Consider the following 12,911-nt stretch of genomic DNA (forward strand, 5'->3'; position numbering starts at 1 on the left):
CAGACATGAAAACATGTAAAGCTTAATTTCCCAGAGATCGAGAAAACTATAAGAATACCTGAGGATCTTTCATAACAGCAATTGGTGCCAATATACATATCATCCATGGTGGGTACTTTGTACAGCCTTTTACGGTAAAAACAACGGTATTTAATGTTGACTTCAAACAAACGATTGCGTTTATAGGCGGACGCTTGTTGGGCTTGCTGTAGTTTGCACGGACATTCAACTTTACGGTGTTTTTTATCATCAGTAAGAATGTCTGTCAAGGTTGTGTTATAAACTTTTGGTTTGAATTGAGTTGCTATCCAATCGATACATTTTCCTGTGTTAACTGGTGTCTGTGGGTCGTGTAGTTTATAGAAAAACAGCCCGGTTTCGTTTTTGTTTCCGACTGCTTTGTGAAGAGAAAGTCGGTCACCGTCGTTTGCAGAAATCTCAGGGTTGATAATTTGCGTGACGCGTGTAGCGGCGTTCTCAAATATGTAACCGGCTTGTACTCGGAACAAGCTAGAAACTTCTTTCCACTCAATGTCGTAATATTTGTAATAGAGGTACGTAAAATCGTAGTCCGTAGCTAACACCATTTGGAATGTTGCTCTCTAAAGAAAGATAAATGAGAAAGATAGTCTTTTCTACTTTGCTAACAAAATCGTGTTAATTTTTTGCCCACTTCTTCGCATTAAATTTTTCAAGGAAAAAAGAAATTTTCAATTTCTGGTAAAAAAATATGGAGTCTCCATAACTCGAATACGCACAGGGAACACAAATTTGTTCGAATTTAAGAAATATCGAGTTTGGGTATGGATTATAAGGTATTGATAACTGAAGGTCCTAGAAAACTTGTTCGAGTTTAAGAGGCATTCGAGTTATAGAGGTTCGAGTTAAAAGAGACTCCACTGTAGCGATAGTGGTTTCCGTCGCGAGAATGTTCTCAAATAAAAATCCAGAGGGTTCCAGTAGCAACCAGCCCAGTAGCTTCTAAGCTAAAGCCAATAGAGCTGCAAAATTCGTGCTGGGAGGCATTGAATTCTTATCTTTCTGTATATAGGTAAAAACATCAAAAATTAATTTCTCGCACGAATTTTGGGCCCCTTGCTACTGGGTTGACACCCCTTATGATTTTGATCATCCTCGTCATCTAAAGTAAAATTTTCGTATCGGAATATAGAGGTCCACGAGACAATCAGACTGCCTCCTTGTTACATATTGAATTACAAACATTTATTCCTTACTCTGTCTTGGTACTGTTGTGCTGGATAAGGTGATACTTGGTACCAGGTAACCACCAAGGTCGATTTCAAATTAAAGTCTTGAACACCTGTCAAATTTCGTATCCTCTCTTGCACGACTGGCGGAGCAGTGCTGATGATAGGTTCATCGTATGCACAGAAGTACATACGTTGAGATGTTTTTGGGCCACCGTTTTTGTAGGTCAAATCAATGTCGGAAAAGAAAGGCGCAAACATGGTGGAATTTTTAAAAGGTGTTCCAAGATCTCCTGTAGGTCCATGTTCGCAAGATTTGTAATCGAACGCCAGAATACCGTTGATACAGGCCTAGAATGCAAATAATACTATAGTTTACCCTCTGTATAACTCAATCGTTAAAATACAGTTCTTCTGTACTCTCCCCAGTTCTTTTATTACTTTTTTAGGGGCGTTTAGTAAATAAGTAAGTCTTATGCGGTCGTTGTATTTGGAGGCAACCCGAAGGCTCCATTTTCCATCACTCTTCTCCCTGGAATTCACTTACCTTGATTCGTCTCTTATTTTGTGAGTATTAAGCAGAGAGGCATCAAGTACAATTTAGAAATGGTATTACCTACCCTGGTATTGAACCCTTGACTTTACAATACGGTTTGATTGGGCAGTTTTTAGGAGTGATAGACTAAGAAAGCCTATACTACTACAGAGAGAAAGGTGATTTTCGCCTTAAAAAACAGATTATAAAGAATATACTCGAGAATCAAAATATAGAAAAAAAAATAGATCTAATTTAGAATATTCCTGAAGTCCTGCATTAAAAAATTATCATGTTAATCATGTTAATATAAAAGCATGCACATTATTTGTAAGCTTCAATGTAAAGCATTCAAATTAATTCTCTGGTTTTAAAGAGACTTTCAAATGCAATTCAGACCAAAGGATACTTACATAGAAGGTCTTCATGTTTTGTCCGTGAATATTGAACCCAACGTTGAACGAGAGGGCGATAGGCTGTTGTGGGGCGTCTTGATTCTCCAAGAAGGGACACGTATCGAACGGAATGATCGCTGACAAAAAAAGTGTGAAATTTTACTTTACAATCTCTCATTAAATGAGTAAGATGTCCATTGAAAAAAGTACATTATATCGCCGGGTACATTAGAGATATCGCGCTAGCTTCTTTTTCTCGAAAGACTAACAAACTCAGAACCCTGTAGAAAAAGTAACAGCAAAACTTACTTTGACAAGTGAAACCATCCCCGAAATATCCTTTATTGCATTCACACGTGAAACTACCAAAGGTATCTGTACACAGTGCATTTCTATCGCAACCACCATTATTAATTAAACATTCATCGATGTTGGTACAAATGTCCAACCCGGTACTTTCAAAGCCCGTTTTACACGCACACACATAAGATCCCTCAGTGTTAGTACATGTAGACGTTGTCGTGTTTAAGCAAGTTGTCAAACATTCGTTTATGTCTAAAAATGAATTGAACTGGAAATATAATTTAGAGGTAGACCTACTAAGATAAGGTGATTGTACGAACCACTATTGGTGTTGCAAGGCAGGCCCGGCGGAACAACCGTAAGAGTGGGGATGCTGAAGGCTCATAATGAGATAAAATTCGCTAGGAATTTGAGAAAAAAAATCTCATTTGCTCTAAAGGGAGGCTGAAGTCTCCCCAGTCTCCCCACTTCCGCCGGGCCCGAGGGAAGAATTGTAAAGGTGCGAGCAGGACATTTCTTGATGAACTATTATAATAAAAATACTATGATTAACAGTAGCTAAAACGATGTCAAAATTCAAAACGGCAATTCTTTCTTTTAGTGGAAATTTTCGCAAAGGATGAAATTATCTCACGGCTTATGATATACCAGAAATGGTTAAAACTGCTGATTAAGGGTTTTTTCATTACACTACGTCTCTTACCGAAAGAAATTCACTTAAGGAGGTATTTTCCTTTATAGTATGAGCTGATAGTTAAAACCAGGTCAACGGGCTCTATCGTGTTCCCTTAAGACATTTGCACTTAAACTCATGAAGAAATCTCAAGAAATCTCACCCTGACACGAGGTGCCATCTCCACTGAAACCATCATTGCATTTACAAGTGAAAGATCCCGGAATATTTGTGCAAGTGGCGCGTGGTGAACAGTTATCATCTCCGGTTGCACACTCATCAATATCTAAAATGATAATCATATTGAAACGTCATAACAACGTCTATCTGACGTCTCTAACGTTCATATAACGTTAGATGAATGTTGAAACAACGTTGTGTTCCAGCTTGGTATCTTCACAGGCCGTTTCATGACCCCAATGAATCCTGATTGGTCCATTTGTAAATTATCGAAAATCAAAAAATAGACTACTAGATTAGACAGCAAGACACATAGGCATAAGGCAACAGCAATGGAATAATCTACCATTCCATTCTATATTTTAAAGCTTGTTGATATAAAATATATCCATCTAAAAAGAGACCCTTAATCCTATCGTCATCACGTTCCGTGCTAAAAATTCTGATGCCGAGGTATCTCTTCATTGCACTCTGTGTCAAAAATACTGATGACGAGATATCTCCTATGCGCATTATGTTCCAAGTATCCCGAAGAATTAAAATTCGTAAAATATCCAGCTTCCAAAAGAAAATCAAAAAATTGCAAATAAAGTACTTGTTGCCGAGTTAATTCGTCATCTAGCCCTTTTGGCACAGGTCGTAAAAAAGTCCCGGTATTTTACCAACCACCTCCAGTGAAAGGCTCGGTATTTTAAGAACAGTCAGTTCAAAAGGCCACAGTATTTTGGGCATGGAAAAATAAAAAGACGCAGTCGTTAAAAGAGGAAAAAGTAATATACAAAATACCTTACCTAGACACGTGATACCGTTCCCTTGGTAACCAGATTTACACGAACATTCAAAGGATCCTGGGATGTTTTTACACACTCCCAATGTTGGGTTACAATTATTCAATGTCGGTGAAGCACATTCATCAATGTCTGGAGGATGAAGTAAAGTAAGAAAACATTAAAATGAATTCCAAAAACCTCTATTTTCAATCTCGTACCAAGAGCTTCTCCCCTTGTTTATATACGTGGTGCAATCATGTTTGGAAATAGGGTATAAGGGACTGGGTTGGGTTTACTCTAGATCAATCATGTTTTTTTACGCGTAAATTTACGCGAGTTACGTAGTACGAGAGTTTTCATGTTAATTTTCACGTATTATACGAATCTACGTTTTTAGACAAAATAAAAATTTGAGTTTGATCAAGTTTATTATGCTCATGGCCGAAACCATGTAGTCTCATAATTCTAGCTAAAATTAGACTGGATTACAAGCATTTGATAACAGAAGGGATTAAGTTCCTTGTTCAAGTTCCCGGGGGGAGGGATATTTAGGAAAAATAGGTGCTAAAGTCTGTTCCAAAAATTGATAGGCTTTGACAAATTGATCTTCAAGTTGAAAAGATTTAATTTAAAATAATACCTCGCTGTAAAGACATTATTAAATAAAATTTTCAAGTCTTTTTCGAGTTATGGATAGTTTAATGTATATAACACATTGACAAACTAGTGACGTCACACTTACCATCACATTTGTTACCGGAGGGGTTCAGATTGTACCCATTGGGACAAGAACAGGTGTAATTACTTCCAATATTGTTTTGACAGATGGCTGGTGAAATACAGGGAGTGTCTAAGCATTCATCCTTATCTAAAGAAAAAAATAAAAGGCTTAAATTAAACAGATTTCACATGAACTTTTAATCCCTAAAAAACGTATTAAAAGCAACTTGTTTCGATCGGAAAACCGATATGTCGCATTTCCACACTACAAAACCCAAGATTCCATGTATACATATTAAATAGAAATCTTCACTTAAACATTTCGCCTATGAAAGAAAACGTTCGATTATCGATTCACTTGTATAGTTATAAAGTTTTCTTTTGCTCCAGGCATACAAAAAACAACAAATAAAAAATCATTACGTAGCTTCCGCTAAATCCCACCATTATGAAAGCGAACAAGGTATAAGTCATCACCTTCTCAGTTTCGAACGTTTTTTTTTTCATAATGGCGGATTTTTACAAACGTAATTTCTCAAAATCTGAAAACCCCTATCAGACGTTATGGTAAAGATAAAAAAAAAAATGATTAGTATTTCGGTGAGAATAATCAATAGCATGTTAGTTCAGACCAGTTCAGACAAGGAAAAAGTAATGGAAAGGACAAATTGTAGTCTATGCAGATACAAACTGATATTATCCCGTAACAATTTTCGTATTATCATGTAACAGCTATATTACATAGATTATAAACGACTCCAGTTTAAGATTTGCTTACTTACCGACACAAACGAAAGGCGACTGCGTCACGTAGAACTGATCACAAACACATTTGAATGCACCAAGTGTGTTAACGCAAAACTTCTGTGGTGAACAACGATTCATCAGTGGATTCAAACACTCGTCCACATCTTAAAATGATGAAAAAAACAAATGAAAGATTGGAACAAAGTAGTATAACTTCAATGGTGGTCTGAATATTTTTGCATTTCTGGGTATTTTATCGTTTTCCAAAATCTAAAGTTCGAGCGAGAAAGACATTTTCAGGCTTTATAAACTAACCTGATATTTCGATTTGGGAGGGGTATAATGGCTTCCAGGCTATATTCTCAGCTTAGTTAGACTATTCACAAGATTTTGGATCCTAAGTCTTCAGTTTCTGTCAGCGTTGACAGTGATTCAAGAAAAAATGCGCCGTTATTTCGGTGTCGATTTCGGTGTACTTACCATCACAGTGTGTTCCGTTCCCGTCAAAGCCTGGTTTACATTGACAGTTGTATGAACGTTGAGTGTTAGTACAGGTGGCGTTCGGATGACATGGGTCACTCAAGCACTCGTTGATATCTAAAGAACGAATTCACAAATACTTTCTTATTCGTGTAAAACAAAAGAACGATAGCTGGGTATCGTGAGGGTATCTTTCAGCTGACTGCCACTATCTTTGATCGGAGATTTTTGAATTGTGGTACCCTACTAGTAGCACTACCCAATGTGGGTAAATTATAATTCATTTTCCACTTAAAAATTGTTTTACCGCTATTGAGTAAAGTACTATTGGGGTACAACCACAGATCTGTAAAGCCCGAAGGGCTAGATAAGCGACTTTTATCGAAAAGTGAAGCCTAGGTTTGGAAGGATTTCCTACCAAAGTCACGTGACTAAAATATGCAATTTCACCGGTTTGAGAGATGTGAAATAGCGTTTGCCGCCTATTTTTTTTGATCTCGCGCTCCAAAAACAATTAAAATGCTTATCCACGGGCACGAAATTTAAAAATTTTTTGCTTCACTTTTTGCTGGAGAAAGCTTAAAGTTGCATATCTAGCCCTTCGGGCTTTACAGATCTGTGGGTACAACAAATTATAAGCCCGAAGGGCTAGAAGTCAATCTCCTTGGTAGGATTTGAAGCCAACAAATCCTACCAAAGTTGCGCGGCCTTGAGCGGCTCGCCTGGTTTTTACACAAATGACAGATTGAAACTAAAATTTACCGCTAAATTTCGAAAAAATATCAATCGTAAACAAAGGAATTGCTAGATTCAATCTGTCGTCAAAAATGCGGCGCATTTTTTAAGGCTTCACTTTTTCTTGCCTGAGAAAGGTTAGAGATTGAACTCTAGCCCTTCGGGCTTTAAACTCAATGGTAACAGTACCTTCACAAACAATTCCATTTCCGGTGAGACCTGCTTGACAAATACATGTGAATGATCCATCCGTATTTCGACAATCGGCGTTTGGTCCGCAATTATTTTCACCGTTCGTACACTCGTTCTTGTCTATAACAGAAAGTGAATATTAAAACGTTCGAAACGTCTATAACGCCCATATAGTCATTTGAAGCTCTCTAATTCGACGTTTTATTATTCGATTCTCTCCATTATTCGATGATATTGAAAGTTGCCGTCAACGAGAAAATCATGAACTCTGCTATTCGATACACACCGTTATTCTTCCAAAATGAAATTTGGCTTGAAAATCGAATTAGAGAGCGTCAACTGCATGTTATGTTAGACCAACATTAAGACAATGTTCGCACATAACGGTTCCGTTTCGCTCTGAAACGAAATGAATCCATTCTATTGGTTAGAAGTGACGTAAAACTTGAATTTAACCAATAGGATGGCTTCATTTCGCTTCGGAGCAGAACGGAACCGTAGCGTGTGAACGTAGTCTGAAACAACGTTGTTGCTAGCTGCTGCAGAATGCCAGAAATCTTTTTTATTCTAATGGTTATCACAACAATGAACGGCTAGGTTAGGATAATTAGCTGTAAAGTTTCAAGACCAGCGGGATTATTAATGGTAAAGTCATCTCATCTACGGTAAATTTAGTTAATTTGAAACTAACTTCAGATAAAATTTGAGAAATCTTGCATTGGAACTCCAAAGTGATCAGCCAGATGAGTATGAACCTTTTTGATAAGGATTATACGAATTCTAGCCTGGAAAGTAATCCTAATTAGCTAACAAAAGGAATAAAAACACAAAAATGATATTTTCTCAATCCCGTACCTTTGCAAGTAAACCCATCACCAGAGTATCCCACTTTACATGCGCATTCATAACTACCCACAACATTGGTACAGTCTGCGTTCGGGTCGCATGGATCGTCCAAACACTCGTCCCGATCTACCAAATATTAAAGGGAGAAAAAATCAATTTTGTTTGTTTTTCCTTTTTGTTGAATAAAATTAGGTTATTAAGAGCGATTAACATTTACTGAACAATCACTGAATTCGACTATAATTCTTGGGGAGAGAGAGGTTAATCAATTACAGTGGAGCTATATAGTTAGCATAATTACTCTATTGTAAGCGAGTCTCAATAACTAGAATGTCTTCTTAATAAGTTTTTTGTTCACTTCAGTTATAACAGTGCTCTATATATACCAGTTTCTATAACTCAAAAACCCGAAAATATACGTAAACACATACATAACTTGAATAGTTATAAACTAGCAAACTAATCATGTCAGAGCGTGGTACTCAAAGGGCGGACATGCGTTGGAGAGCGAGGATGTGTTGGCGAGACAGCGATGAGGTGCTTTCAACCAACAAATTTTAACTTTCAACTTCCTACGCTTACCTAACTCCAACGCCTACTTTTCCCACCTGATATCGTTCTAGTCCTACTAGCGTGCCATTCTAGTAAAACCATGCAAACTTACCGGTACAGACAGTTCCGTTGCCTTTCCAACCCGCATTACAAGTACAAATGAATGATCCCTTGGTGTTATTACACGAAGCATTTGGTGAACAAGGATCGGTGTCGCATTCGTTAATATCTAAAGAGGGAAAGGAAATAAAGTAAATGGGCTTCCCATTGTTTTCCCAGTATTTTTTTTCTTAGCTTAGAGGAACTGCGGCATCTACTTGCGCAAAAATAAATAATCTTATTCTTATTTTTATAATAGGATTCGGACCTGCAGCAATTAGATTATATTATAAGAAAAAGTTTACTGGTTCTTGTACACGCTTTTTTATAAGAACAAACTATATAAAGAACAAAGGCTTTAATGGCCAAATGTTAAGAACAAGTTAAGAACACATTTTAAGGCTTCGGGGAGTCTTAAAACTCACGATCTCTTAAGAAATTGGACAAAAGTACTCGCAATATGGGGAAAAAATATTATTAGGTTAAAACTAGAAAAGTCAAGAACGTACAACGTACGAATGCTTCAAAATTTTGGATGTTCTTATAAAAAAACGTGTAAAAGAAAAGGTTTATCTCCATTATCATTCATCCAATTAGTGTTTTCCATCTTTTACTTTTGATGATGTTATAGAAGAAAGTGCAATGCCAGCATGTTCAATTGTATTATAAAACCACTACATGATTAATTACCTCATGAAAAAATTACATGTCCTTGTTTGAAAACGGATTTTTCTCCTTGTTGTATATGAAGCACAAAACCTGGACACTTATAAGAAGTACACTGTGTTCGATTTCAGAAACTTTTGATAACGGGAGCAACAAGATTGTTGGTTAGAGGTGAGCCATGAATAAAGACCTTCAATATGAGTTGAACATTGGAGTGTTGAACTCGACGACAACAATCAGTATAAAAACAATATACAAAAGGGTTAGCTCGACGAAAGAGTCTATTAAATTTGAAACGAAAATCCCTGTTTTTAACCAAGTCCTAGTCGATGATAACGGGCTTATTATAGTGCACGATGAACTTATTGGTTCTTCAAATTTGCACTTAGCAGTGGTAGGAGATGTGCCACCCTACGCTGAAAGCTGGCTAGAAGAGAATGGTGTAAGACCAATCAAAAGATTCAAATTGAGATTTTTAACGAAAGCTGATTCATTGAGTATTACGGAATATAATACAATCTACCAAGTAAAACGCTACATTGAAAATCAATATGAAATACAACGCGTTGACCAGAAGTTATTATTTAAAGGGAAGGAAGTGAATGAGAATCAATCAGTATTCAGCTTAATGATGGCCGATCCTAGTCTACCCTTGAGTGACGAGTTCGGTTTCGATCTTGTCATCAAAATACCGGTGAATTTAAGAGTGGTTTATTTCTATAAAACATGCGACAGGGAGTTTCAAGTAGAAGTACACGAATCAGACACGGTAGCCGAAGTGAAGGAAAAGATATATGTGAAAAACAAAATACCTATCCAACATATACACCTCTCAATTCATGGTGAAGAGGGAGCAAAACTTGATGATGGGGATACCAGAACAATGAAAGAACTTGATTTAGGTCCTGAACCGGTATTATGGATGACACCTGTTATTCTCATTCATCTGAAGATTCCTGGGCGAAACTCAAAATGGTCGTTCTATGAAGAACTTACCAGGTTATCTACACTGGAGAGCATACTAATCAATATCCAAAGAACTCATCGGTTACAAAGGACCTGGTTAACTGAAATTTATGATAAGCAGGGCAATCAATGCACACGGAATCTTAATTTGTTCAGCTCGGCAAATACGGATGAAATGTCGATAACAGTTTATCCAATCATGGAGCGAAATAAAGATTCGTGTTTTTTAATGTAGAAACAACTTTTTGTTACCGAGTACAGAATGTACAGAGTTACAAAGTAGAGTCTCTTTAACTCGAACCTCTATAACTCGAACCTCTATAACTCAAATGTCGTTTTATGGTCCCTTCAGCTAACAATGCCTTAAAAAACATAATCAATTACTCGAAATTGCCTTAAATTCGTATTATGGATGAGATGTGGGATACAGTATTATAACTTGAACAAGTACGATATCGTAGAGTACTAGAACCATGCTTGTGTTATTTTAAGTTGTGTTTTATTTTTAAGATAAATTTCAATTTTGTAAGGTATCAAAGAAAGTACTTTAGGCGTACAAACTTTCGCAAGCAGAAACTTTCGTGAGGTCGAAAAATCGCGAAATCTACGACATTTCCTTTCATGAATTTGACAACAAAAAAAGAATTCGCAAAAGTTGGTAGGTAGGTAGGTATATTTTAAGTAGAAAATTCAAGTTTTCAATGCAAAAAACTAATGTTTTGATCGTTTAAATGTACTCAACCCACATTTGATGGAATTTTGCATAATTTCCACACTAAATTTTACCCTTGAGGAGAATTGAGTAAATTTCTTTGCAGATTTTTTTCGCGAGCATAAACTTTCGCGAAAAGGGTTAAAATTCGCGAAAATCGCGAAAGTTTCTGCTCGCGAAAGTTTGTACGCCTAAAATAGCACTTCAAACTATTGATAAAAGCCTGTCGAAATATCGTTAAAAGAAAATGTATCTTCATGTTTTGATTTTGTAATATTGTATTTAATTTTGTAACAATTTCATTATGGTATGATTTTAATTTATTTTTCTTGTACGAAGCTGTAAACAGTATAAACCAAAAACTTGGAATATTGTTGTTTTTATTCCAAACTTAGTAGGATTTAAATATGAAAATCTTTCCCAATTTTCCTGGGCACTGTAGTTAGAAAATCTCTCACAAAGTAAAACAAACTTACCTGCGCAATTAGTATTTCCATCGCCGGTAAAGCCCGTTTTACATTTACACAAATAACTTCCAAAAGTGTTCTTGCACTCAGCATCAGGATGACATGGGTCCGTCAAACATTCGTTCTTATCTGGTGAAAAGAACCATGAATAATTATGAGTCTGAAAAATAAGCTCTTTTTTATTTGCCACTTTTCAACAAATGCTTCAATTCGTACTAGTACTAGAAAATTCGGGATAAATTCAAAACATTTCGAAATTTGATCGAGGATAATTTATCCAGAATTTTACGAAAACAAACATTGGATTCCTGGTTAATCTCATGGTTTGGATTGAAATTCCTTTTTTTCATTAACGATAAAGTTCAGACATTGCTAAAGAGCAGATAAACTGAATCAAAAAATTGAAAAACATACCACTACAAGATAATCCGGTCCCTTCAAATCCATTCGTGCAAGTGCAAACAAAAGAACCTGGTGTATTCGCACAGGTGGCGTTTGGTGAACACGGGTCATTATCGCATTCGTTGATATCTAGGGGAGTGAGAACGAGAGAACTGGTAACAAGTGGAATAAAAGACAAAAGTCACAGTATCATTCATCCTCCAAGACCAGGGCCGTCATATCATCAAATTGAAACTGAAAGGAAATTTTTTTATTCAAGTGTCAATTTCAAATTACATCATTGGAAGTTATATTTTGGTACGTAAGACAATATTGATATCTTCATCTGGTGTCAAAATCCACCAAATTCATTCCCACCAAATCTAATTTTTTGTTTTCCAAAAAGTAGAGCAAAACATCAAAAATAATCCCCTTGAGAACTCACCTGAACAACCGGTTCCGCCCTTTTTCCCATCACCGGTATATCCGACCGGACATGTACAAACTGTATTGGAACCGTCGACAGTGCAAGTGGCGTTCTCGACACAGTCGTTCCCAGTGCTCGAACATAAGGCTGTGAAAAGGAGTGTGAAATTTTGTGAGTTACCGTTATGGTGCAGATTTTTAATGTTGCGAAAAGGCGTGTGAAAAAGATGCGAGTAGACCTTTATGGTGCAAATTTTAGACTGTTTCTAAAATCTTTTCAAGATTACGCAAATGTTTTTCTCATAGTAAAACCTACTCAAAATTCGCTCTCATTTTTTTAAGCAAAAGAGTATGAATTCTAGGCTATTGGCATCTTCGGGTTCGTGCTCCTTATATACTAGCTGTGTTAGATTAGACTTTGAGGGACAGAAGTTGGATTTATTAACTTACACGAGCAGAATCGTGAAATTATGTGAATATTATGTGAATATTATGTGAATATTTATAATAATGAAAATTGAATAATGAAAAATTCAAATGCTTCATTGTAATCTGTAAAACGAGACAAGTAACTTTTATACTCACCGTTACAGACGGTTCCATTACCGAAGTATCCATCATTACATTTACAAGTGTAACTTCCAATGGTGTCAGTGCAAGTGGCGTTGGCGTCGCATGGTGAACTCAAACATTCGTTGATATCTTTAAGTATATATATAGTATAATATTTCGTAATAAGCGAGACAAGACCTAGACTTGTATACATAATAACAAACTAAGCTCTACTTTAGATGACCCACTTTTCGCCCCGCCTATTCTAATTGCGAATTGAAGTTGGCATAGTTGGCTGTCTAAAGT

The 12,911-nt window shown here is 36.5% G+C and overlaps 1 protein-coding gene across 15 annotated transcripts in view; it reads right to left on the reverse strand.

Moving 5' to 3' along the window:
* The window catches only part of LOC136817980 (fibrillin-2-like), a 47,555-nt gene that overhangs the window by 21,152 nt on the left and 13,492 nt on the right, over positions 1-12,911 (reverse strand). For all 15 annotated transcript variants that reach the window (XM_067074336.1, XM_067074343.1, XM_067074337.1 and 12 more), the window contains 16 exons: positions 12,639-12,755; positions 12,073-12,201; positions 11,661-11,777; positions 11,256-11,375; positions 8,449-8,565; positions 7,794-7,910; positions 6,936-7,058; positions 6,012-6,128; positions 5,567-5,695; positions 4,807-4,932; positions 4,086-4,214; positions 3,278-3,400; positions 2,448-2,693; positions 2,157-2,275; positions 1,236-1,559; positions 59-602 (listed from right to left, as the gene is read on the reverse strand). In XM_067074336.1, coding sequence (XP_066930437.1) covers positions 59-602; positions 1,236-1,559; positions 2,157-2,275; positions 2,448-2,693; positions 3,278-3,400; positions 4,086-4,214; positions 4,807-4,932; positions 5,567-5,695; positions 6,012-6,128; positions 6,936-7,058; positions 7,794-7,910; positions 8,449-8,565; positions 11,256-11,375; positions 11,661-11,777; positions 12,073-12,201; positions 12,639-12,755 — 2,697 coding nt within the window. The remainder of the gene's footprint in view (positions 1-58; positions 603-1,235; positions 1,560-2,156; positions 2,276-2,447; positions 2,694-3,277; positions 3,401-4,085; positions 4,215-4,806; positions 4,933-5,566; positions 5,696-6,011; positions 6,129-6,935; positions 7,059-7,793; positions 7,911-8,448; positions 8,566-11,255; positions 11,376-11,660; positions 11,778-12,072; positions 12,202-12,638; positions 12,756-12,911) is intronic.

This window comes from Clytia hemisphaerica, unplaced genomic scaffold (genome assembly GCF_902728285.1).
Source record: "Clytia hemisphaerica strain Z4C2 unplaced genomic scaffold, Clytia hemisphaerica genome assembly, whole genome shotgun sequence".
Classification (NCBI taxonomy): domain Eukaryota; kingdom Metazoa; phylum Cnidaria; class Hydrozoa; order Leptothecata; family Clytiidae; genus Clytia; species Clytia hemisphaerica.